The sequence below is a fragment of the Balaenoptera musculus genome, chromosome 6 (assembly GCF_009873245.2).
Source record: "Balaenoptera musculus isolate JJ_BM4_2016_0621 chromosome 6, mBalMus1.pri.v3, whole genome shotgun sequence".
Lineage (NCBI taxonomy): Eukaryota > Metazoa > Chordata > Mammalia > Artiodactyla > Balaenopteridae > Balaenoptera > Balaenoptera musculus.
Genome location: NC_045790.1, coordinates 82,567,006 through 82,594,979, shown reverse-complemented (window position 1 = coordinate 82,594,979; position 27,974 = coordinate 82,567,006). Strand labels below are relative to the sequence as shown.

Sequence of the window (27,974 nt, the reverse complement as noted above, 5' to 3'; positions counted from 1 at the left end):
CTCACGTGGACCACCACCACAGTCCGATAGAGTTATACCACCACTACAAGGCTCCCTTCATGTTACCCCTCTACAGCCACATCAACCTCCAACCCCTCCCCTTCCTAACTCCCGACAACCACTAATCTGCTCTCCAGCTCTATAATTCTGTTATTCCGAGAATGTTAAATAAGCAGAGCTGTACGGTATGCAACCTTCTGAGAGAAGCTTTTTCACTCAGCACAATATCCCTGAGATCCATCCAAGCTGTGGCAGCTATCAGTTTTCACTCCTTTTTATTGCTGAGTAGTATTCCGTGGTGTGGATACACTACAGTTTATTTAATGATTCACCCCCTAAAGAAAGTTTGGGTTCTAGTTTGGGGCTACCACAAATAAAGTTGCTATGGACACTCATATACAGATTTTTGGGTGAACATAGGTTTTCATTTCTTTGGGGATAAATTACCAAATGACAACTGGTGGGTCACATGATGAGCACATGTCTAGTTTTATAAGAAACTACCAGTACACTTCAAGTGGGTGAATTGTACGGTATGTGAATTACATCTTGATAAAGTTGTTTTTAAAAAAAGAATTTTCTAGAATGTACCGTTCTACATTCCCACCAGCAATGTATAAGAGGTCCATTTTCTCTGCATCCTTGCCACAACTTGGTGTTATCATCACTTTTTTTTTTTTTAAGATTTAATTTTATTTGTTTTTGGCTACATTGGGTCTTCGTCGCTGCGTGCGGGCTTTCTCTAGTTGTGGCGAACGGGGGCTACTCTTGGTTGCGGTGCTCTGGCTTCTCCTTGCGGTGGCTTCTCTTGCTGTAGAGCACCGGCTCTAGGCACACTCGGGCTTCAGTAGTTGTGGCGTGTGGGCTTAGTTGTTCCACGGCATGTGGTATCTTCCCGGACCAGAGATCGAACCCGTGTCCCCTGCATTAGCAGGCGGACTCCTGTTCACTGTGCCACCAGGGAAGTCCCATCACTTTTTATTTTAGCCTGTAGCCATACTGATAGTTGTGCAGTGATATCACACTGTGGTTTAAAACTGAGAAATGTTTAAATTACAAGAATAGACAAGCATAAAAGAAAAAAAACTAAAAAATAGGACATCATCAAAATTAAAGATGTTCGTGCTTCAAAGGACACCATCAAGAAGTGAAAAGATACCCCACAGAATGGGAAAATTTTTTGCAAATCATGTTTCTGACTAGGGACTTGTATCAGGAATATATAAAGATAAATAACCCAATTTAAAAACTGGCAAAGGATCTGAATAGATATTCCTCCAAAGAAGACACATAAACGGCCAATATGCATATGAAAAGATGCTCAACATCATTAGCCATCAGATAAATGCAAGTCAAAACCACAATAAGGCTCCAGCGCGGGTGGTGAAAACCTAGCCAGGGTGGGAGGCGGCGTGGGTGCAGCGCGGCGGGGAGGGCCGCGCCGGTCGCCTTCTGCAGCCGCGTCTCCGTCAGTTCCCGGCGCCGTCACTGGGGCGCCGTGCGGCTCCAGTCCGGGGCGGAAGCTGCGGCCGTCGCGGCGGCCGGATCCGCGTCCCGCCTCAACGCCCGGAGGACATGCGGGAGAGAGAATGAGCCAGAGGGACACGCTGGTGCATCTGTTTGCCGGAGAATGACCCGGGGACTTCCCTGGTGGCGCAGTGGTTAAGAATCCGCCTGCCAATGCAGGGGAGACAGGTTCGATCCCTGGTCCGGGAAGATCCCATGTGCCGCGAAGCAACTAAGCCCGTGCACCACAACTACTGAGCCTGCGCTTTAGAGCCCGCGAGCCACAACTACTGAGCCCGAGCACCACAACTTCTGAAGCCCGCGTGCCTAGAGCCCGTGCTCCACAATAAGAGAAGCCACTGCAATAAGAGAAGCCACCACAATGAGAAGGCGCACACCACACGAAGAGTAGCCCCCGCTCGCCACAACTAGAGAAAGCCCGCACGCAGCAACAAAGATGCAACGCAGCCAAAAATAAAATAAATAAGTAAATAAATAAATTTATATAAAAATACAGATGACCCTTGAACAACACGGGTTTGAACTGCACAGGTTCACTTATAGGCAGATTTTTTTCAGTAAATGCACACTGTAGGACTACACAACCCATGGTTGGTTGAATCCACAAATGTGGAACCACGGATACAGGAGCGCTGACTATATAGTTATACGTGGATTTTTGACTGTGCAGAGGATCGGCACCCCTAACCCCCAAGTTATTCAAGGATCAAATGTACTTGATTTCTGGGAATTCCCTGGCTGTCCAGTGGTTAGAACTCTGCGTTTCCACTGCAGGGGGCATGGGTTTGATCCCTGGTTGGGGAACTAAGATCCTGCAAGCCGTGAGGCGCTGCCAATAAAAAAAACCCCCAAAAAACCCAAATGTATTGATACTTGATTGCTAAAAAATGCTAACCATCATCTAACAACACAGCGTTGCCACAGACCTTCAATTTATTAAAAAAACGCAATACTTGTGAGGCACAATAAAATGATGTATGCCTATACTATAATCAAAACATAGGACATTTCTGTTATCCCAGGAATTTCTCCATGCCCTTTGCAGTCAGTTATTCCCACCTCAGCTGCCTCTTGGTGACCCCTGATCTTAATTCTGTTCTAGTTTTGCCTTTTACAGAATGTCATAAAAATGAAAATGTTATAAAATGAAAGCCTTTTGTGCTATTTTTTTTCAGTTAGCATAATGTTTTTGAGATTCATCCAGGTTGCTGCTTTTTTATTACACAGCAGTAATCCATTGTATGAATAGACCACGGTCTGTCTATCCTTCATCATTTGATGGACATTTTGGTTGTTTCCAGTTTTTGGCTATTAGGAGTAAAGCTGCTGTAAACGTTCATGGACAGGTCTTTGTGTGGACATATACAGGCATAGCACGTTTTATTGCACTTTGCTTTATCGTATTTTGAAGATAATGCCTTTTTTTCTTTTTTTAACAAATTAAAGGTTTGTGGCAACCCTGTGTTGAGCAAGTCTATCAGAGCCATTTTCCCAACAGCATTTTTATTTCTTTGCTCATACCCTTTTTCTGTCCTGTCACATTTTCCCACGATTTTCCATTCTTCATCAAACCTAGCATAAAAATGCTCAGTTTTAGCCGCTTCTTAGGGTCTTCGTTTTCTTATAAAGTTTTCCACATAAAACTTACGTTAAATAAATTGTATGCTTTTCTCTCTTTTTTTTTAAATTGAAGTATAGTTGATTTACATTGTTGTGTTAGTTTCTGGTGTTCGGCAAAGTGATTCAGTTATTTTTATATATATCCTTTTCAGATTCTTTCCCATTATGGTTTATTACAGGATATTGAATATAGTTCCCTGTACTGTACAGTAGGACCTTGTTGTTTATTTTATATATACTGGTTTGTATCTGCTAATCCCAAACTCTAATTTATCCCTCACTCTCCCTTTCCCCTTTGGTAACCATAAGTTTGTTTGTAAGTTCATTTGTAGCATTTTTTTTAGATTCCACATAGAAGTGATATCATATATTTGTCTTTCTCTCTTCCTTCACTTAGCGTGATAATCTCTAGGTCCATCCAGTGTTGCTGCAAATGGCATTATTTCATTTCTTTTCATGGCTGAGTAACATTCCATTGTGTATATAATACCACATCTTCTTTATCCTTTCATCTGTTTATGGACGTTTAGGTTGCTTCCATGTCTTAGCTATCGTAAATAGTGTTGCTATGAACATTGGGTGCATGTATCTTTTTGAATTAGAGTTTTCTCCAGATACATGCCCAAGAGTGGGATTGCTAGATCATATGGTAACTCTATTTTTAGTTTTTTGAGGAATCTCCATACTGTTCTCCATAGTGGCTGCACCAATTTACATTCCCAACAACAATGTAGGAGGGTTCCCTTTTCTCCACACCCTCTCCAGCATGTGTTATTTGTAGACTTTTTGATGATAGACATTCTGACTGGTGTAAAGTGATACCTCATGGTAATTTTGATTTGCATTTCTCTAATAAGTAGTGATGTTGAGCTTCTTTTCATGTGCCTGTTGGCCCTCTGTATGTCTTCTCTGGAGAAATGTCTATTTAGGTCTTCTGCCCATTTTTTGATTAGGTTGTTTTTTTTGATATTGAGTTGTATGAGCTATTTGTACATTTTGGAAATTAATACCTTGTCAGTTGCATCATGTGCAAATATTTTCTCCCATATCTGTAGGTTGTCTTTTCGTTTTGTTTATGGTTTCCTTCGCTGTGCAAAAGCTTATAAATTTGCTATTATATATAGAATGGATAAACAACCAGGTCCTACTCTCATAGTACAGGGAACTGTATTCAATATCCTGTGATGAACCATAATGGAAAAGAATATGAAAAAGAATGTAAATATATATGTATGACTGAATCACTTTGCTGTACAGTAAAAATTAACATTGTAAATCAACTATATGTCAATAAAAATTTAAAAAAGAAAAAAAAAACCACAATAAGATATCATTTCACACTCACTAGGATGTCTAGAATCAAAAAGACATGTAATAACAAATGTTGGTGAGGATGTAGAGAAATTGGAACCCTCATACATTGCTGGTGGGAAAGTAAAATGGTGCAGCCACTTTGAAAAACAGTCTGCAGTTTCTCGAAAAACATTAAACATGAGTTACCGTATAAACACCCAAGAGTAATGAAAATATGTTCATATAAAACATGTACATGGATGTTTGTGACAGCATTGCTCATACTATTCATACTAGCCAAAAAGTGGAAACAATCCAAATGTCCATCAACTGAGGTGTGGATAAATAAAATGTAGTTCTATCCATAAAATTGAATGGTATTCAGCAACAAAAAGGAATGAAATACTGACACATGCTACCACATAGATGAACCTTGAAAAAATGTTACCACGTGAAAGAAGCCAGACACAAAGGACCACATATTGTCTGATTCTATTTACATGCAATGTCCAAAATCGGCAAAACTATAGAGATAGACAGGAGATTAGAGGTTGCCTAGGGTTGGGAAAATTGAGGGAATTGAGCAATGACTGCTAATGGGTATAGTTCTTCCTCTTGGGGTGATAAAAATGTTCTAAAATTGATTGTGGTGATGGTCACACAACTCTGTGAATATACTAAAAACCAATGTATTGTACAATTTAACTGAGTGAACTGTATAACATGTCAATAAAGCTGTTAATTAAACACTGGGAAACCAAAAAATTCATTTGACTTGCTCTATTGAGATATTCACTTTATTGAGGTGGTCTGGAATTGAACCCGCAGTATCTTCGAGGTATGCCTGAATGCTTATTCCAAAGACAGTAGTACTAGGGATCCAAAATACTTCTGTACACGTCCTTGGAAATTCTCTCCAGAGCCTGTTTATGGGCCCTGCAAAAACTAATCTGCCTCAGAATGAACCTCCAGGGGCTTGTCTGGTAGTCCAGTGGTTAAGACTCTGTGCTTCCACTTCAGGGGGCACGGGTTTGATCCCTGGTTGGGGAACTAAGATCCTGCATGCCGAGAGGTGCGGCCAAAAATTAAAAACAAAAAAACAAAAAAACGAATCTGCCTCATTAATGACTCGTTACCAAGTCGGTCAGATCAAAAGTTTCACCCAGGAATTTTAAGTCTATTCACATTTGACCCAAGAACAATCAGTAGTTTCTTGAACCCAAACCAGCCCTCTCCAAAGACTAGGATTTAGCTGTCCCTGAGTGAATGAGTCCTACAGGCAGTTACCAAAGAGCAATCCCCAAAGGTTCTGAACCCACAGTACACGAAACGAGCATGGAATGAAAACTGTCATTTCTTGGGCGTGACCTTCTTCCTATCAAGCTATTTCCTAAGCATGGACTATGGGTCAACACTGTGCCAGGACCTGGGTTCATGGTGGTGTCCATGCTCCTCAGGTCAAGCCTATCCCCTGGGTATTTTTATTTTTATTTATTTATTTTTAAAATAAATTTTTTATTTGTTTATTTTTGGCTGCGTTGGGTCTTCGTTGGTGCACACGGGCTTTCTCTAGTTGCGGCGAGCGGGGGCTATGCTTTGTTGCGGTGCGCGGGCTTCTCATTGTGGTGGCTTCTCTTGTTGCGGAGCATGGGCTCTAGGCGCACGGGCTTCAGTAGTTGTGGCACGCAGGCTCAGCAGTTGTGGCTCGTGGGCTCTAGAGCACAGGCTCAGTAGTTGTGGCACATGGGTTTAGTTGCTCTGCAGCATGTGGGATCTTCCCAGACCAAGGCTCGAACCCGTGTCCCCTGCATTGGCAGGCGGATTCTTAACCACTGCGCCACCAGAGAAGTCCACTTCTGGGTATTTTTAATCCACCCCCTTGCCCTTTACCTATGAGGAAACAGGCCCGAGAGATGCAAGAAGAGTATGGTCAGGAGGGCAGGCTCTAGAGTCACCTAGGTTGGAATCAGCCTCTGCTGATCAACAGCTACTGACAGCTAACCCGCTCCGTGTTCTAGCGTCCTCGTCTGTAAAGTGGGGATAATAACTGTCCTATCTCAAGGGGTTGTTAAGAGGAGTAAATGAGCTGATACATTTAAAATGCCTAGCACAGAACCTGGCAGATCATAAACACTCAAGAAACGTTGAAGATTCTTACTTTTAATTACTCAACTAGTTAATGGCAAGACCAGAAAAAACACCCAAGTCTTTCAGATCCCAAAGCCCACAGTCTTTTTTGCCTAACATTTTTGATTTACAGATCCTTTAAGGATCTGATAAAAGCCATCAACCCTCTCTTTTGTTTGGCTCACTTATTTACTTATTCACTCAACAAACATCTCCTGGGCACCTACTACGTGCCAGGCACTGGGGATGCTGTGGGGTTAACAGCCTGGTGGAAAGGAGCAATAGTTAGCGGTAATTACGGAAGTAAAGAAAACCGGGAGACAGGACTTCCCTGGTGGTGCAGTGGTTGGGAGTCTGCCAGCCAATGCAGGGGACACGGGTTCGAGTCCTGGTCCGGGAAGATCCCACATGCCGCGGAGCAACTAAGCCCGTGCGCCACAACTACTGAGCCTGTACTCTGGAGCCTGTGAGCCACAACTACTGAAGCCTGTGTGCCGAGAGCCCGTGCTCTGCAACAAGAGAAGCCAAGGCAATGAGAACGAAGAGTAGCCCCTGCTCACTGCAACTAGAGAAAGGCTGCATGCAGCAACGAAGACCCAATGCAGCCAAAAATAAATAAATAAATAAATTAATTAATTTAAAAAAAAAGAAAACCAGGAGAACACAACAGAAGGAGGGGCCTGAACCAAGCAGGGGCACAGGAAGAATTTCCTGAGGAGGTACTATTTAAGATGGGATCAGAAAAATGCCCAGCAACCACTTTAGATAGGTTTTCCTAAAACTATGTCCCCTTTTCTCCAGGGCATCTCTTGGGCCCAAAGACTCTCCAGCCACCAACATCGAGAGCGGTGAAGAGCAGGGGGGAAGCCCAAAGGCTCTCCTGAGCTTTGGGAAGCCACACACACCCGGACGGACGGCCAGGTGGCAGCTGAGGGACCACAGAAAGCACACTGCACTAGGCGTCAGATCTGCCCTCAAGACCCATTTCCCAGCTGTGTGACACTGTACAAACTTCCTGGCCCCTCTCAGTCTCCATTTCTTCATCTGCAAAATGGGGCATAGTAGGGATAAGTTATATTACTGTAAGTGGGCTACGGAACTGAAGCCTGGACTTGTCAAGTTTCCCAGACACCTAGGTTCTCTGCTTCCCCCCCTTCTTTAAACCACCAATGGTTTAGGCTAGAGTTATGTTTCTTTTGACTCAATTTAGAGACATATTTTAGGGTTGGAATAGTGACACAAAAGGTCAGAGGCCTAGAAAAGGAACTGGGCTCCCTTCAAATATTCTAGTTGACTAAAAGAATCCTAAGTGTTTCAAGAGCCTTTAAAGTGTTGTTTCATCTAATGATCCATTTCTGCAAAGCTATCCTAAGGAAACAATTCAAAACACAGAAAGAAGATGGTCATCTCAGCATTATTTATAAGCACAAAAAACTGAAAGGAAAAACATAACCTCATGTTCAAACATAAAGAAACGGTTACATACATTATAAATCCTCAAAAGAAATAACTACACCGCCATTAATAACTTTCAGCACAAGATATGGAGAGTTACATGTCAATTATATCTCAATAAAGCTGAGAAAAAAAAAAAAACAAGATATGGGTAAAAGCTGTGGATAATGTTAACTGGAAAAAGCATGCACGGAACTAAACATTCACAAATATAACAACTAGGCAATAAAATAGGCATATAAAACAACTTCAGGAGGAAATATATAAAAAGAGCTGCCAGGGACTTCCCTGGTGGCGCAGTGGTTAAGAAACTGCCTGCCAATGCAGGGGACATGGGTTCCAGCCCTGGTCCGGGAAGATCCCACATGCCACGGAGCAATTAAGCCCGTGTGCCACAACTACTGAGCCTGCGCTCTAGAGCCCGCGAGCCACAACTACTGAGCCTGTGTGCCACAACTACTGAAGCCCGCGTGCCTAGAGCCAGTGCACCGCAACAAGAGAAGCCACCGCAATGTGAAGCCTGCACACCGCAACAAGAGTAGCCCCCGCTCGCCGCAACTAGAGAAAGCCCTCGCACAGCAACAAAGACCCAACGCAGCCAAAAATAAATAAATTAATTAATTGATTAAAGAAAAAAAAAGAGCTGCCATATAGAGATTATGGGTCAGTTTTTCTCCCTTTTTTCTGTTTTCTAAACTTTCTGTGACATTGTATTATTTTTATAATTAAAAAAATTTTTTATATTCAAAAAAAAGAGCACATAAAGGAGTCTTGAGGCAGGTCACAGAGCAGATGGGACCCAAGACCTGGCACCAGCTGGTGAATGATGCAATGATGCTCCCTTCTGAATGATGCAATGCCACCTCACCCAGATAAGCCACAGCCACTCAGCAAGGGGAGGACTCCAGTCAGAACTGAGGTTTCCTGAGTCCAGGCCACTTTCCACTGGGAGAAAACTGGCCCAGTGGGGCATCTCCCACAGGCTTGAGGGACTCTGGGGTTCCAGGGTGGCTGGCCCCTACTCCCAGAGACAGCCTGCTTCGAAAACTATGGTTCTCTGTGTCACTGGGCCTCTGATCCCCCTGGCCTCCTGTTTAGTTGGGCATTTATCTTGTTAATGCTATGGGGAACTCTAGGTCCAGAAAGCACAAAAAAGTCTAAAGTGAGCAAGGGCTGGAGCTGGCTCTAAGCCAAAGCCACAGGGCTACCTGAAGTCCCCTAGGTCTGCTACAATGGCAAATAACAGCGTGGCGGAGGGCTCACCTCATCCATGCCGGAGGCAGTGAAGAAGATGCCAACCTCCTCGGCATATTTCTGCAGCTCCTTGTACTGGGCGTGGCTGAATTCCAGGTGGCGTTTGTGCTCCCCGTACGTCTTCCCCCAGGAATGCTTCGAAGTATACGGCCTCTCCAAGGCTTTCCGATTAAACTTATACTCCAGCTCACTCTTCTGGAACTTGGCACAGTCAGCGCCACACTCCTGCAACACACATTAGGGCTCCTTTAATGACCCGGCACGGATTCTGAGAGACAAGAGAAGTGTTGGGGCAACTGCTATGAAATTATTATCTTTAAAAATAACATCAATTGACAGACGCATTAAGAACTCCCAAAGAAGAGAAACAGGAAAAGCAAGGAAGTCTCAAAGGAATAAAAGGGTGGGGATAGGGGTTCTGCTCTATTTTTCCCTCTTAAAATGTAAAAAAAAAGGGGGTTGCTTTGTTTTGCATTATAATATTAAAAATAATTAAACAAACAGTCAAAGAAGATTTTAAGTTGTGAAACTTGGCAGAGGATATGAGAACTGGGCCAGAATTTAGGGGAAAAAGTCAGAATCTGACTTAACTCTGACTCTCTTGGATAAGTCACTTCCTATCTCTGGACTCAGTTTCTCCGTCTATACAAATGGCCACTTGGACTAGCTCTAGGACCTGTAACTTTCTGAGGAGCCCCTGATGGGGGTGGGAAACAAAGGAACAACTGTGTTTTTAGCTGTTCTGCACATGTGCTTTTCTGCATGGCATCTCGTTTGAACAAGAAGTTCTGGGGCAAAAGCAAGCAAACTTAGAAATGCCCCAGCTTTACTTAACAGAAGCTATAATATTAAAGCTGGATTGTCTGACTATAAAAGCTATAATTTTATTGCCAGTCAGCCTCCAATCTTTCAAAATTGTTTTTTAAAACCACTCAACAGATAGATAAAGGAAAGCTCTCTAAAGTCTCAGCTCGCTGACATTTCTGTAGACACAGAGGTCTTCATGCTGCTGGAAACCTCAGTTCCAGAAATGCCTGTGCTGAGAGTGCTGCTTCCACTCCTGGAAAAATCAAAAGATGGCACAGTCAGGACCTGATGCTGGACAGAAGTTCAGAGAGCATTAGACCTGAAAGTGACCTTGGGCAACAGAGTCCTCATTGTCTAGATGAAGATCCCAAGGCCTAGAGTGACCTGACCAAAGCTGCACAGTGAGTCTCTGGCAGAGCTGGCCAGAGGGCTTTCCTGAAGGCCGCAGAACATGATCTTCACAGAGCACTGCTTCCTTCCCTTTGCTTCTCACCTCTGTCTAAAGAAGTAGACTTACCCTCAAGAAGTTAAAAAGTTTGTCTCCACCTAGGCAAGTAGTAAAGTGAAGTGAAGTAAAACAGCAGAAAGTACTAATGATAAGAGATAAGATAAAGTTCTACCACATTCCACATGACAGCAGTTGTATGGGGAGGACAGCAGGTTCCTCCTCTTCTTTTCTCAGCTTCTTTCCTAAATATGACAAATTTCTTTAACTGTTTAATGCTATGGTCAACTCTTGGTTCAGAAAACACAACCACTGTCACTGTTTTACCATAATGCTGATGGTTTCTTTGCTCAAGCTTTTATTGCTTCTCTACTGGTAAAAAGCAAGCTACAGAATGAGCCAAGGTGTGATGTGCCCTTTGCATCAAAATTTGAGAGTTAAAAGTATATTCAATCAGCAAATTTCTAATTGTAACACAGTTATATTTTTATACATATTATATAATTATAATAACATTTTGTTGTAATAAAATAAAAATAATTGGGTGAACAAAGAAAAGAACAAAGGATGTCACTCATCATCCAATTATACAAAGGCTTAAGTTGCAACCCACTGTAGTCACCCACAGAGAGTGAGTCCTAAGAGGAACTCAGGATAGAAAAAACAGGATGAGGGATTCTGTGCTTTGGATAAAAAGCCCCCAGAGGAGCTTCTGGGTTGGTGAACACGTGGAGGTGCTGGGAGAGTGGTGCACCTGGAGAAGTCATGGGAAGGCTGCTCCCATTCCCCGTGCCTTGCCCTATGCATCCCTTTCATCTGGCTGTTCCTGAGTTATATCATTTTATGATCCACTGCGGATCTACCATGTGGCTGACAGGGTCTTGGTGCTCCAGCCGGGTGTCAGGCCTGAGCCTCTGAGGTGGGAGAGCCGAGTTCAGGACATTGGTCCACCAGAGACCTCCTGGTCCCATGTAATATCAAACGGCAAAAGCTCTCTCAGAGATCTCCATCTCAACGCTAAGACCCAGCTCCACTCAACGACCAGCAAGCTCCAGTGCTGGATGCCCTATGCCAAACAACTAGCCAGAGAGTAACACAACCCCACCCATTAGCAGAGAGGCTGCCTAAGGTCATACTAAGTTCACAGATACCCCAAAACACACCACCAGATGCGGTCCTGCCCACCAGAAATACAAGATCCAGCCTCATCCACCAGAACACAGACACCAGTCCCCTCCACCAGGAAGCCTACACAACCCACTGAACAAACCTTACCCACTGGGGGCAAACACCAAAAACAACAGGAACTACGAACCTGCAGCCTGCGAAAAGGAGACCCCAAACACAGTAAGTTAAGCAAAATGAGAAGACAGAGAAACACACAGCAGATGAAGGAGCAAGGCAAAAACCCACAAGACCAAACAAATGAAGAGGAAATAGGCAGTCTACCTGAAAAAGAGTTCAGAGTAATGATAGTAAAGACGATCCAAAATCGTGGAAATAGAATGGAGAAAATACAAGAAACGTTTAACAAGGACCTAGAAGAACTAAAGAGCAAACAATGATGAACAACACAATAAATGAAATTAAAAATTCTCCAGAAGGAATCAATAGCAGAATAACTGAGGCAGAAGAACGGATAAGTGACCAGGAAGATAAAATAGTGGAAATAACTACCACAGAGCAGAATAAAGAAAAAAAAATTTAAAGAATTGAGGACAGTCTCAGAGACCTCTGGGAGAACATTAAACACAACAACATTCGAATTATAGGGGTCCCAGAAGAAGAAGAGAAAAAAAAAAGGGACTGAGAAAATATTTGAAGAGATTATAGTTGAAAACTTCCCTAATATGGGAAAGGAAATAGTCAATCAAGTCCAGGAAGCACAGAGAGTCCCATACAGGATAAATCCAAGGAGAAACACGCCAAGGCACATATTAATCAAACTATCTAAAATTAAATACAAAGAAAAAATATTAAAAGCAGCAAGGGAAAAACAACAAATAACATACAAGGGAATCTCCATAAGGTTAACAGCTGATCTTTCAGCAGAAACTCTGCAAACCAGAAGGGAGTGGCAGGACATATTTAAAGTGATGAAAGAGAAAAACCTACAACCAAGATTACTCAACCCAGCAAGAATCTCATTCAGATTTGACAGAGAAATTAAAGCCTTTACAGACAAGCAAAAGCTAAGAGAATTCAGCACCACCAAACCAGCTTTACAACAAATCCTAAAGGAAGTTCTCTAGGCAGGAAACACAAGAGAAGGAAAGGACCTACAATAACAAACCCAAAACAATTAAGAAAATGGTAATAGGAACACACATATCGATAACCACCTTAAATGTAAATGGATTAAATGCTCCAACCAAAAGACATAGACTGGCTGAATGGATACAAAAACAAGACCTGTATATATGCTGTCTACAAGGGACCCACTTCAGACCTAGGGACACATACAGACTGAAAGTGAGGGGATGGAAAAAGATATTCCATGCAAATGGAAATCAAAAGAAAGCTGCAGTAGCAATTCTCATATCAGGCAAAATAGACTTTAAAATAAAGACTATTAAAAGAGACAAAGAAGGACACTACATAATGATCAAGGGATCAGTCCAAGAAGAAGATATAACAATTGTAAATATTTATGCACCCAACATAGGAGCACCTCAGTACATAAGGCAAATGCTAACAGCCATAAAAGGGGAAATCGACAGTAACACAATCATAGTAGGGGACTTTAACACCCCACTTTCAATGGACAGATCATCCAAAATGAAAATAAATATGGAAACACAAGCCTTAAATGTTACATTAAACAAGATGGACTTAATTGATATTTATAGGACATTCCATCCGAACACAACAGAATACACTTTCTTCTCAAGTGCTCATGGAACATTCTCCAGGATAGATCATATCTTGGGTCACAAATCAAGCCTTGGTAAATTTAAGAATATTGAAATCATATCAGCTATCTTTTCTGACCACAAGACTATGAGACTAGATATCAATTACAGGAAAAAATCTGTAAAAAATACAAACACATGGAGGCTAAACAATACAATACTAAATAACCAAGAGATCACTGAAGAAATCAAAGAGGAAATCAAAAAATACCTAGAAACAAATGACAATGAAAACACGACGACCCAAAACCTATGGGATGTAGCAAAAGCAGTTCTAACAGGGAAGTTTATAGCAATACAATCCTACCTCAAGAAACAAGAAACATCTCAAATAAACAACCTAACCTTACACCTAAAACAATTAGAGAAAGAAGAACAAAAAACTCCCCAAACTTAGCAGAAGGAAAGAAATCATAAAGATCAGATCAGAAATAAATGAAAAAGAAATGAAGGAAACAATAGCTAAGATCAATACAACTAAAAGCTGGTTCTTTGAGAAGATAAACAAAAATGATAAACCACTAGCCAGACTCATCAAGAAAAAAAAGGGAGAAGACTCAAATAAATAGAATTAGAAATGAAAAAGAAGAAGTAACAACTGACACTGCAGAAATACAAAGGATCAGGAGATTACTACAAGCAACTATATGCCAATAAAATGGACAAACTGGAAGAAATGGACACATTCTTAGAAAAGCACAACCTCCCGAGACTGAATCAGGAAGAAATAGAAAATATAAACAGACCAATCACAAGCACTGAAATTGAAACTCTGATTAAAAATCTTCCAAAAAAAAAGCCCAGGACCAGATGGCTTCACAGGCAAATTCTATCAAACATTTAGAGAAGAGCTAGCACCTATCCTTCTCAAACTCTTCCAAAATATAGCAGAGGGAGGAACACTCCCAAACTCATTCTACGAGGCCACCATCACCCTGATACCAAAACCAGACAAAGATGTCGCAAAGAAAGAAAATTACAGGCCAATATCACTGATGAACATAGATGCAAAAATCCTCAACAAAATACTAGCAAACGGAATCCAACAGCACATCAAAAGGATCATACACCATGACTAAGTGGGGCTTATCCCAGGGATGCAAGGATTCTTCAATATATGCAAATCAATCAATGTGATAAACCATATTAACAAATGAAGGAGAAAAACTGTATGATCATCTCAATAGATGCAGAAAAAGCTTTTGACAAAACTCAACACCCATTTATGAGAAAAACTCTCCAGAAAGTAGGCATAGAGGGAACTTACCTCAACATAATAAAGGCTGTATATGACAACCCCACAGCCAACATCGTTCTCAATGGTGAAACACTGAAACCATTTCCACTAAGATCAGGTACAAGACAAGGTTGCCCACACTCACCACTATTATTCAACATAGTTTTGGAAGTTTTAGCCACAGCAATCAGAGAAGAAAAAGAAATAAAAGGAATCCAAATTGGAAAAGAAGTAAAACTGTCACTGTTTGCAGATGACATGATACTATACATAGAGGATCCCAAAGATGCTACCAGAAAACTACTAGAGCTAATCAATGAATTTGGTAAGGTAGCAGGATACAAAATTAATGCACAGAAATCTCTTGCATTCCTATACACTAATGACGAAAAATCTGAAAGAGAAATTAAGGAAACACTTCAATTTACCATTGCAACAAAAAGAATTAAATACCTAGGTATAAACCTACCTAAGAAGACAAAAGACCTGTATGCAGAAAACTATAAGACACTGATGAAAGAAATTAAAGATGATACAAACAGATGGAGAGATATACCATGTTCTTGGATTGGAAGAGTCAACATTGTGAAAATGACTCTACTACACAAAGCAATCTACACATTCAATGCAATCCCTATCAAACTACCAATGGCGTTTTTCACAGAACTAGAACAAAAAATTTCACAATTTGTATGGAAACACAAAAGAACCCGAATAGCCAAAGCAATCTTGAGAAAGAAAAACGGAGCTGGAGGAATCAGGCTCCCTGACTTCAAACTATGCTACAAAGCTACAGTAATCAAGACAATATGGTACTGGCACAAAAACAGAAATATAGATCAATGGAACAGGATAGAAAGCCCAGAGATAAACCCACACACCTATGGTCACCTTATCTTTGATAAAGCAGGCAAGAATATACAATGGAGAAAAGACAGCCTCTTCAATAAGTGGTGCTGGGAAAACTGGACAGCTACATGTAAAAGAATGAAATTAGAACACTCCCTAATTCCATACACAAAAATAAACTCAAAATGGATTAAAGACCTAAATGTAAGGCCAGACACTATCAAACTCTTAGAGGAAAACATAGGCAGAACACTCTATTACATACATCACAGCAAGATCCTTTTTGACCCACCTCCTAGAGAAATGAAAATAAAAACAAAAATAAACAAATGGGACCTAATGAAACTTAAAAGCTTTTGCACATCAAAGGAAACGATAAACAAGATGAAAAGACAACCCTCAGAATGGGAGAAAATATCTACAAACAAAGCAACTGACAAAGGATTAATCTCCAAAATTTACAAGCAGCTCATGCAGCTCAATATCAAAAAAACAAACAACCCAATCCAAAAATGGGCAGAAGACCTAAATAGACATTTCTCCAAAGAAGATATACAGATTGCCAACAAACACATGAAAGGATGCGCAACATCACTAATCATTAGAGAAATGCAAATCAAAACTACAATGAGGCATCACCTCACATCAGTCAGAATGTCCATCATCAAAATATCTACAAACAACAAATGCTGGAGAGGGTGTGGAGAAAAGGGAACCCTCTTGCACTGCTGGTGGGAATGTAAATTGATACAGCCACTATGGAGAACAGTATGGAGGTTCCTTAGAAAACTAAAAATAGAATTACCATACGACCCAGCAATCCCACTACTGGGCATATACCCTGAGAAAACCATAATTCAAAAAGAGTCATGTACCACAATGTTCATTGCAGCTCTGTTTACAATAGCCAGGACATGGAAGCAACCTATGTGTCCATCAACAGATGAATGCATAAAGAAGATGTGGCACATATATACAATGTAATATTACTTGGCCATAAAAAGAAACGAAATTGAGCTATTTGTAGTGAGGTGGATGGACCTAGAGACTGTCAAACAGAGTGAAGTAAGTCAGAAAGAGAAAGACAAATACCGTATGCTAACACATATATACGGAATATAAAAAAAAAAATTGGTTCTGAAGAACCTAGGGGCAGGACGGGAATAAAGACACAGACGTAGAGAATGGACTTGAGGACATGGGGAGGGGGAAGGGTAAGCTGGGACGAAGTGAGAGAGTGCTGTGGACATATATACACTACCAAATGTAAATAGATAGCTAGTGGGAAGCAGCCGCACAGCACAGGGAGATCAGCTCGGTGCTTTGTGTCCACCTAGAGGGGTGGGATAGGGAGGGTGGGAGGGACACGCAAGAGGGAGGGGATATGGGGATATATGTTTATGTATAGCTGATTCACTTTGTTATACAGCAGAAACTAACACACAATTGTAAAGCAATTATACTCCAATAAAGATGTTAAAAAAAAATGCCCCCAGATAGTTAAGATGCATGTCTCAGGAAAAATTTTAATGACCCCAGATTCTTGCATTTTCCCATACATAGAAAAGCACTAAACTCATTAACTTGAGATATCTGTTCTTTGTGATTAGCAGTACTTTTTTACCAAGATTCATGCTTGATTACATGTATTTCCTAGCCAAAAAATCCATATATATATACTGGCTTCTCCCCTACCTCTTTGGAGCAGTTTCTCAGATCTGAGAGACTGTATCCTGGGCTATAGTCCTCACTATAAAACTTAACTCACAACTCTTGTGTTGCGCATTTTTATTTTGGTCAACAATTGAATGAACTGCCAATTAAAGAAGGTCACTTGCCACCTGGTTCTACAAGAATTAAGTCACTAGCCACTGCAGTTGCTGACCTTCAACATACCCTGAAAGTAATTCAGGGTAGAGATCAGGAATGAGGCTCTCTGTGCTCCAGGAAAACTGGCAGAACAGGCCTTTAGACAGTTAAGTATTTGTAGGAGAAATTTTTTATAAACCTGGATTCTTGAATCTTCCCATACTTAGAAAAGCACCAAAACCATTAACTAAGATATCTGTTCCTCGTGACTAGCAGCAACCTTCCACAGAGATGTGTGCTTGATTACAGGTTCCCTTCGCCAAAATCACATATCTACTTACCTCCCTCCTCACCTCTTCAGGACAGTTTCTCAGAGGCTGTCTCCCTGGTTATAGTCCTCAGTATGACACTGAATAAACTCAACTCACAGCGCTTATACTGTGCGTTTTTCTTCCAAGTTGACAGAACTCAACTTTTAATATTGTAAACATATTTGGTACATGAACAAGCCAGCTTGTACATAATATACTCTGGATAACTAAACTTGGAAATGTGACTCCATTTGGCAAGAAAAAAAAATCCTAAAATATAAGGATTTCAAAAGATTCCATTGCTTTAAGTTTAAAAATAAAGATACATATTATAAAACAAGTGAAACTGAAGCCTAGAGAGGAAAAGACCAAGATTATCCAGCTGCCCAAGATTATTCAGCTAGTAAATGGTATCATGACTCCAGTCCAGCGCTCTTTCCACTATAACACAACCTCAAACTCTTCATTCTCCTCCCCTGGGGAAAACTATCCTTCACAATTAAAACAGGAAGAAGAAAAAAAACCACTGTAACTTTGTTTCTATGGCTTCACTATTTCTAGGTATTTTTACAACTTCAGCATTCAGAGTTGACACCTCCAAAATAAGGTTGTTTCCTAAATTAAGAGCCGAAGTCTCCCCCTAGAAAACAATGTTACAGTACAAAGGCTGGAGCCCTGTGTCTAAGAGCAAAGCTCTGAAATACATGAATTACTAGCTGTGGGCCCTCAGACAAGTCACTGATCTTCTCTGAGCCTTTAAAATGAAACCCACAGCATCTATTCCACTGTGTTGTTGTAGGAATTAAATGAGATGGTGCATTTAAAGCACTTGGCCCAGTAAGCACTGAAAAATGTTAGCAATTGTTACTCTTTAAAGGTATTTTATTTTTTACATTCTGTAAGTGATAACAGAGTATTTGTTTTTCTCTGACTTATTTCACTAAGCATAATATCCTCCAGGTCCACCCACATTGTTGTAAATGGCAGAATTTCATTCTTTTTTATGCTTGAATAATATTCCATTGAGTATATCAACCACATCTTCTTTATCCATTCGTCTGTTGATGGACACTTAGGTTGCAAATAGACTCACGGATCTAGAGAACAAACTAATGGTTACCAGTGGGGAGAAGTAAGGGGGAGAGGTAAGATAGGAGTGGGGGATTAAGAAGCACCATCTACTATGTATAAAATAAATAAGCAACAAGGATGTATTGTACAGCACAGGGAAACATAGCCATTATTTTGCAGTAACTTTAAATGGAGTATAATCTATAAAAATATTGAATCACTATGTTGTACACCTGAAACCAATGTTATTGCAAATCAATTATACTTCAATGAAAAAGTAAATAAAATTTAAAAATAAAAGTATTTTTATGATTCAGTAGGCTTCCATAAAAGCAGAGTTAGTCCTGAAGGAGTAACAGAAAACCTAATCATGAATGACTGAGTGAACAGCACTGACTGAAGGGAAGTGAAAGGAAAAAAGATGGAGTGAGCTATCGCTAAACCAAGGAATCACAGCACAGACCTATGGTGGGCCCGGGGTCACAATGAAGAACATGACAGGCCTCCTCTTCAGAGGGCTCACAGCCTAACAGAGAGAGAAGTTTAAACAGACAGTGACAATACAATTCGATGGGAACAATTACAGGAGCCCAGATTTGCAGGGAGGGATTGGAGGAAGTATCCAAAGAGAGAGCATAAATGTTCATTAACGTCATATCACTAACAACCAACATGTATTGAGTCCTATTTGCCAAGTACTGTACTAAGAGCTTTACACGAGTTATCTCACTTGATCCTCACAACTCTATGAGGTAAGTACAAGGAATGGCAGGTGAGAGAGACAACAGCAAATTTCAGGAACTTCCTGGTAGTAATTCATTGTCGCTGGAAGATGTCAGAGATAAAAAAAAAAAAAAAAAAAAAAAGGCAAGAAGGGGCCAGGTCATTAAGGTCTTGAAGGCTTTATTAAAGGGTTTCGACTCCACCCGCGGCCAGTGGGAAGCCACTGAAGGTGCCAGGCGGCTGATCAAATCTGTGTTTCAGAAAGATCATTCTGCCACCAGAAGGGAGCGAGAGAGGTGGGAGTAAGGGGGCGGGGGGCAGATGCAGTAATGCAAACAAATCAGGATGGTGGCGGAGGGATGAAGAGGATTCGAAACTTTTGGAAATGGATCCGGCGAGCTGGACGGCAGGCCGGACGCAGGGCACCGAGAGGCAGAGGAAGGATGGCCCCAGCTCTGCGCAGCCCTGCCCCACCCCTGCCCAGGCCGGTCTTCCCCAGGCCCCGCCCCCCGCTCGGCGCCCGGGTACTCTAGACGGTCCCCTCACCTTGGCCATGCGGATCATGCGCTTGGCCACGTCCAGGTCGCCCTGGTGGTTCTGGCCGATCTCGGCAATGATGAAGCATGGGTGCTGCCCGCCCACCCAGCGCCCGGGACACAGCTCCAGCTCCAGCGGCATGGCAGCGGCTCGCGCTTCCGCGCCGCACCACCCGTCACGGTCCCGCCGCCGCCGCCGCCGCCGCCGCCGCCGCCGCCGCCTTGGTCGTTTCGGTCAGCAGCCCAGCCCGGCCCACACACCGGCCCCGCCACGTCAGCCCGCGGCCACCGCGCAGCCAATCCTCGAGCGCCGCCTCGCTCCAGACAGCCAATCAGGTCAGGGGGCGGAGCCACCCTCTAGAGGAGAGGTGCGGCGGGAAGAGGAAGCCCCGCGCACTTCTCGGGAGCTGGGCTTGTGGCTCACAGCCGGAGGCGTGGCCTCTGGCGGCCGTGGGGTCTCTGCGTTCACCTGTGAGCAGACATTCCCCGAAGGAGGCTGACGGCTGGGTACCTTCGGCGTGGAGAGAGTGCGCGCCCTACAGTGTAATGGAAAAAACGGATTCTGGAGTTAGAATTACAGAGCTGGTTCGAGCCCAGCCCATGCCACTAACCAGCTCTTGATCCTGAATACCTTAGTCTTTCTGAGTTTTATTTTCCTTTTTCTCTGAAATGGGAAAATTATAAAGAGCCCACCTCTTAAGGTTCGTGAGATGATGTATAGAACACCCTAATCACAGTACTTGGCCTGTAGTAAGCTTTCAATAAGTGGTTGCCAGTCCTATTATAGGAGAGGCAACAAGTTCAAAAAGTTCACTGACTTGTCCAAAGCCATCCAGAAAGCCGTGTTGGAGCTGGGATTAGGACCCTGGACTGCCTCCTAGCCTAGGGCTCTTGCAATACACTATACTGGGTTACAGACAAAGCTGAGAAATAAGAACCAGTTTGAAGGAAGAAATAACACTTGATTCCCAGCTTGACTTTCAGAACTAATGAGCAAAGTAACAATAACAGAAAGGAGAGGAGGAGGCACTTCTGGGTGGAAGGGAGAAGGGTAGGTTTGGGACACGTTGGTGTAAATATGCAGGTGAAACTGCCCACCAGGCAGGAGGAGAGGCAGGTCTGAAGCTCAGAGTGGAGGTCTGGGCTGGAGAGAGAGATCTGGGAGCCATTTTGAGGAAAGCCTGAGGATGAGTTTGACTCCTGAAGGAGAGAGTGTGCAGAGGGATGAGCAGTGGGGAGGTGAGCCTTGTGCAGCCGTCCTGGAAGGACAGAGAACCAGGGTGTGTCCTGAGGAGGAGAGACCCACAGATTCGAAGGCCCAGAGCAGTGCAGGAGAATGAGGAGCAAGAACTTGGGGGGAACATGGGGGCAGGGGGACCACTGGAGACAGCAGATTTGGTGGTGAAATGGATTTGGTGGCCAAAGGAAGATGAAGGAACACAGGAGGCGAAAATAGACCTTTTCTTGGAAAAGTTCAGTTGTTAAAAACAGACGGAAAATGGACCATGGGCTAGAGGGGGGTCCCAAAGTTGAGAGGTTCTGAAGAAGTGCAAGTGTGGAGGCCAGGAGGAAGCAACCAAAGGACAAGGAGATTGCAGCAGGGTTCATTCGTCTGCGATATGTCTAGACTAGATGCCATGTGCTTTATGTCTCTCAAGTTTAAATGGCCTTTCACACCTGGGTAAGGCTGAGCAACAGAACCTGATTACAGAGAAAATTAAACCCAGCACTGAAGTAACTCAGTCACTTGGGGCTAAAGAAAACCATCATGGTTTTGCATAATTCGTAAATAAGTGGAAATTAAGTTTAAAGGGAAAAAAAGAAATCACATTTAAAAATATGATCATCCCACACAAGCAAATTAGGCTGTTGTTATTTGTGGTTAAATAGGGACTTTCAATAAATTAAAGCAGGTACTTATTTAGTACCTACCACAAAAAAGGAGGAAAGTGTACAGTTTTTCTTCTACTCTTGTTCTTGATTTTAAAGCCAGTTTCCAGTGCTTTCTGTTGCTTTTTCTGCTTGGATAATGAATCAGTGTTCAATCTGTCGAAATGGATGAGAACATGTGGGAAGGTCTTTAAAAACAAATTAAAACCAATGAGGGATCTTTTTTTTTTTTTGGCAGGAGAGGGCAAGGAAGAACTTAATTTTGGAGAAACTAGGGTACCCAGAGTGCTGGGTCATGAGGGTCAAGGTCGAGGATTGGACCCAGTTCCTAGAGCTCAGACCCTGGGGCCTGGGACCCCAGTGGCTAGTTTGACTGTGCTCAGCCCCTCCTGCAGTTGATTCCCGCAAAGCCTCCTCCAGCCTAGGACTCCTGCCTAATTTTTTGCCACTCTGTGCTCTAGTTACACTGAACTATTTTTGAGTTCCCCTAAAGGATCATGTTCTCTCTCCTCCAGGCCTTGGCACAGGCAGATTCCTAAGCCTGCACACTCCCTCCTCCCCTACACCCACCACGCTGAGCCCTGCCTTCTGCAGGTCCTTCTGCAAGTCCTTCAGGGTAGAAGTCACCTCCTCTCAGGACCTTCTCTGGTCTCCCCAACGACCTTCTCTGGACTCCCACAGGACCCTCTTTTGGCCCAATTACTACCCTTCATGGTGACTCCCTCTTTTCTTGTCTGTCATTCTCTCTAGACTGTGAGCTCCTCTGGGTTGGAACCATCTGGAGCACCTACTCAGCACTAAACCCAGGGCAAAGCCCTAGGGACACCATGGTGAACAAACAAGAAGTCCAGGCCTCTGCCCTTATGTGGCTTAGAGCCTTGTATTATAACTGTGTCCTCCAGGACAAAGAGCTCCTTGAGAGCAGGGCCTGAACTGTTTCCTACTATATCCGTAGCACCAAGCACAGAACTTAACACTCTGTAGGTGCCAATAAACATTTTCTGAACGGCCAAGTGCAGAAAAGGAAAGATGACAGCGAGGACTGAGTCATAACTGACTTCATACATTTACTCCTCAGGCCACATTCAGCCTCTTAGGTGAACATGACTGTTCCCTGAAGTCAGCTTTCTGGAAAGTTCCTCTGAGGAAGAAGTGAAGTATTAATGCACCCAAGCTCCCCGACCCCAGCCGCCGAGGACCTGCCCTGGTGTCAAGTGCCCCAGGTTCTCAGTTGTTCCATTTATAGGCACCCTTGATGGTCACACCCTGACCTACACCCACTTCCTGCTTCTTCAACCTTGGTCCTCACTCCTGGAACATAAGCATGATTTTTATACTGTCCCTGAGCGAACAAGCCCACCATCACACCTGGGGCAGTTTGGGAGGTGAAAGTCACCTCATACTGTCTCTGTGGAAGGATTTTTGACCTGGGATACACAACTTACCTGCCTCCATTTTCCAAATGCTACCTCACTCACCCATCCAGCAAATAATTTCTGCATGCCAGGCACCCCGCCAAGCACCAGGAATAGAAAGGGGAATGAAGAGTGTGGTCCTCTTCCTGTAAACTGTATTTTACAGTAAATGTAGTTTACGACAAAAGTAAACTGTTCACGCACTGCTATAAAATCATGGACAATAATAACGAGGGCAACGAAGGAAACAAATTGAGTGCTGTGTGTGACTAACAAGGGGGCCTTCTTTACACGGGTGGTCAGGAAGTGTCTTTCTGAAGAGTCGACAGTGAAGCTGAGACCCCTATCCCAAATTCCTTCCAAATGATAATAATCTATTCCCACACTGGCCCCCAAAGGAGGTTGAAACAGTATAGTGTCCTGAAAAAATCACAGGGTTTGGAATAAGTCAGGCCTGGGTTCCACTCCCAGCTGTGTTCCTTCCTGCTAAGGAACTTCTCAACTTCCAGCCAATGGAAACAACCACCACCAGAGGCCGTAGTGAGGACCATAGGAAATGAGGGGTGTGAGACCTCTAACAGCCTGGACCTGCGGCCCAAGGTTCTTGCCCCAGATACTTAGGGAGAAAAGAAGTCTCATCCTGAGCTCCTGCTCCCTGGCTGCTTCCACTGCCTGTGGCCTGGAGGACCTTCCCTGTCCTCATACCTCGTCTTGACAGTCTCTGCCTGTCACCAGCCTCATCTCCTCCTCATCCCCCACCACAACCCCCTGTCTGGCAGGTCCTGCCTCCCCCCCACCCCCAGTTAAGACAGTGGGTCTAGGGAATTCCCTGGCGGTCCAGTGGTTAGGGCTCGGTGCTCTCACTGTGGTGGCCTGGGTTCAATCCCTGGTTGGGGAACTAAGATCCCTCAAGCTATGTGGCGTGGCCAAAATAAAGACAGTGAGTCTACGTTGTCTCCACCTCCTCCTATCACTCTTAACTTCCAAGAGTCTCCAAAGCTTTAACAACTTTCACTCTTCTCCCTTACGCTGTCCTTGGGAATATCGTCCATTCACAGAGCTTCAAGATGTATGTTTTCATGGGTGACTCCCAGATATTCATCACCAACCCCGGTCTGACTGCTCTCCTGGTTGCCTGCTCAGCTCACAACCATCTCTAGAAACAGCCCCAGTACACCAGAACGCCCCATAGCAACCTGGTCTCAAACATGTGATACTGCCAACCTGAGGCCAACCAGATTGATCCAGACATGTATTAAAAGATAATATTCCAACCGATAAGCACATGAAAAGATGCTCAACATCATTAACCATCAGGAAAATGCAAATCAAAGCTACAATGAGATTCCACCTCACACTCAGTAGGATATCTAGAATTAGAAAGATAGATAATAACAAGGATGTGGAGAGATTGGAAACCTCATACACTGCTGATGGGATATAAAATGGTGCAGCCACTTTGGGAAACAATCTGGCAGTTCTTCAAAAAGTTAAACATGGCATTACCATATGACTCGGCAATTCCACTCCTAGATATATCCCCAAGAGAAATAAAAACACGTGTCCACACAAAAACTTGTATACAAATATTCATAGCAATATTATTCATAAAAGCCAAAAAGTAGAAACAACCCAAATGTCCATCAACTAATCAACAGATAAAGTATAATATAGCCATTCAGTGGACTATTACTTGGCAATAAAAAGGAATGAAGCACTGATGCATGCTACAACATGGAAGAACCCGACATTGGAACCTTGTCACATGAGTATTCAATAGGTGAAACTTTCAAGACTATTCATCTGAGATAAATTGTGGAGAAGAGAGTCTGGGGGTTAGGGGAGCCATGATGGACATTGTCAAATATTTGCAAGACTCCATTTGAAAAGCTAAATTGGATTTTTCCCCTCTGCAGCTCCATGGGGCAAAATTAGAGCCAAGAGTGTTATAGGAAATTAGATAAATAAGAGCTTTTTAAGTAGACTGCTTATCAAGTTAACAACACCCATGATAATAAAAAATAAAGTTAAAGCTGCCTTACTATTGTGGAGATAAAGAACTTTCTGTTTTTCTAAGATGGTAAATACATTGCCTTATAAAGAGTGAGCTCCCCATCACCAAGGTATCCAACCAAAGTCAGGTAGGCATGTTGCTGAGGGGTTTCCAACATCAGTAGAGGAATTTGACTAGATGAGATCTGGTTTCTTCCTGCCTGGGGATCCTGGATTTCATTGCATTTTAGAAGTTTCCATGGGTGTCTGGAGATACAACTTTGTTAGCTCCAGATTGGTGGGTTCTGATTTTTGGGACTCTAGACTCCCTTCTGTAAACTTGTATCATCCACTGCCATTTTAGCCTTCTGCTCCTCAAAATAAAATAATTTTTCCCAGTTCCAAGTTCAAAGGGCATGGGGATAATTAATGTGAATTAGTGTAGTTTGAAAGAGCAGTAAAGTTTGGGATAACTGACTTACACAAGATCACAAAACTGGTAGGAAGAGGCAAATCAGGATTTGACTCTCCTCTCCAAATCTGTATCCCTGGGTTCGACTTTTAATCACATTTCTTATATGTCCAAACACCCAACTGTGGGGGCTTTTAAGCACCTGACTGCCATTCTCTGCCCAGAGGTTTTCACAATTCATGTGTTTGGTGTTCTGAGTTGAATTGTGTCCCCGCAAAATGCATATGTTGAAGTCCTAATGCCCAGTCCCTCAGAATGTGACCTTACTTGGAAACAGTGTTGTTGCAGGTGAATTAGGTGAGTTCATTAGGGTGGGCCCTAATCCAAGATGATTAGTGTCTTTATAGAAAAGGGAAATTTGTGCACAAACACATACACAAGAACCCCACATGAAAGACACAGGGAGAAGACGGCCATCTACAAGCCAGGGAGAGAGGCCTGGAACACATCCTTCCCTCGCAGCCCTCAGGAGGAACCAACCCTGCCGACACCTTGACCTGGGACTTTTAGCCTCCAGAACTGTAAAACGATAAACTTCTGTTGTTTATGTTACCCAGTCTATGGTACTTTGTTACGGCAGCCCCAGGAAGTTAATACACATGAGGAAATGTCATTGAGGAAATATGCACTGAGTGCTGGTGGGTGAGGCACAGCAAAGGGACTCAGGCCCATGGCCCTGAGCACTCACTCTCTGGCAGGGGAGACAAGACAGGGAGCAGAGCAGCCAGTGCTAGGGCCATGAGAACAAGTCATCAAAGTCAATGAATGAGGAACCCAGGGAGGGAAGTTTCCTGTCTGCTGGCCTGCTGGGGAGGCTAAAGCCTTTGCACTGGTTCTTGAAGACTGGGATGGTTGGCTTATGCAGATGGAGGAAGAGTGCAGACAGAGGAGGCAGTACGAGCAAGGTGAAACACACAGGAATGTTTGGATGGCCAGGTAGGGCATATGGAGACTAGGCGCAGGAAGTAAGGCTGATAGGGTGGTTTGGGATGTTGTCTGTGTGTGCACTTGGGGGGTGTGGCACTGGAAAGTCACTGAAAGTTCCTGAGCTGCATCAGGAGAACCAGGCTGTGGGGAGATCCTTTGAGCAACATAGGGAGGACATGTCCTGGGTGAAACACTGAGGGGCCTCAAGTGGCCTATGATGTGGGAACTTGGATTTCCTCAGCCTCATTTCTTCCATTTCCCTCTTCCTCCTGCCGAAGCACCCGCACTGTGGAGTGCTCTGGGTATCAGAAGTTCCCATCCACAGAGGGATCCTCTGAGATGAGCTTCTCCCAAGTCCAGTGGAATAGTCTACTGTTACTGGCTCATCCCCGGCCTTTACCCTGGGATTAGCACAAGGCAGGGAGAGAAGTCCACCTTGCTCTGCACTCTGGGGCCTTGCAACAGTCATCCTGAGCCTCAATTCCCTCATTTGAAAGATGGGGTCAGAATCCTCACACTGCCTCCCTTGAACAAGATAATGGACGTGAGCTATGCGAACTGTAGCATGGTATGAACACATTGGGGGGCCATCATTCTTTTGTCAGAAGTGGGGCTCAGGACGGGTCAGACTGGAGCTGGTCAGGCCTGAGCTTGGCAGAGTGGTTGTAGGTAGGATTTGGACAGGTAGCTGTGGGGAGCACCAGGTGGCAACAGAAACAGGGAAGCAATGGGCTGATGTCCCAGCAGGAGTGAAACCTAATGGCAGATCAGGGACCAGGTAGGGCCCTGACCCAGCACTGGTATGGACAAAGCCAAGGACCTGACAGGAATTCCTATCCCCAGGGGCTGGCTGGAATCCTGCAGACTACTCGCTTCCCCAGAGTCCATGTCACCCACTCCCAGACTCCCCCAGTGCCAGGTCACCCACTCTGCTCAGATGCCCACCTCTCACCCACCTGCTGCTGCTGCAGCAGCTACCAGCTGCACAGCTGTGCAGAACCCCGGCTGCGTGCGTGCTAGCCTAGTCGGCCACTGAGAGAAGCCCATGGTGTAGGCTGTTCCCAGCAGTTCTCCACATCACCCCTCACAGTGTCCAGCACTCTCACACTCATTAGCTTACCACAGCGTGCTCAGGGCACCCCCAATTTATAAATGGAAAACTGAGTCCCAAGAAGCAAAGGGTCTTTTGCCAGTTCACTAAGATGGTATATGGCAGGGCTGCCTCTCACAATGTGAAATTATTATGATTAAGAGTGGTAGTTGTATTTATAGAGTGCCCACTGTTTGCCTGCACCCCTAAAG

At 43.6% G+C, this 27,974-nt stretch overlaps 1 protein-coding gene across 1 annotated transcript in view; it reads right to left on the bottom strand.

Moving 5' to 3' along the window:
* The window catches only part of NANS (N-acetylneuraminate synthase), a 31,750-nt gene extending 11,501 nt beyond the window's left edge, over positions 1 to 20,249 (bottom strand). Inside the window, exons 1-2 of the mRNA XM_036855938.1 lie at positions 19,987 to 20,249; positions 9,286 to 9,501 (exon numbers count right to left, since the gene is read on the bottom strand). Coding sequence (XP_036711833.1) covers positions 9,286 to 9,501; positions 19,987 to 20,118 — 348 coding nt within the window. The 5' untranslated portion in view covers positions 20,119 to 20,249. The remainder of the gene's footprint in view (positions 1 to 9,285; positions 9,502 to 19,986) is intronic.
* Positions 20,250 to 27,974: the final 7,725 nt, after the last annotated feature.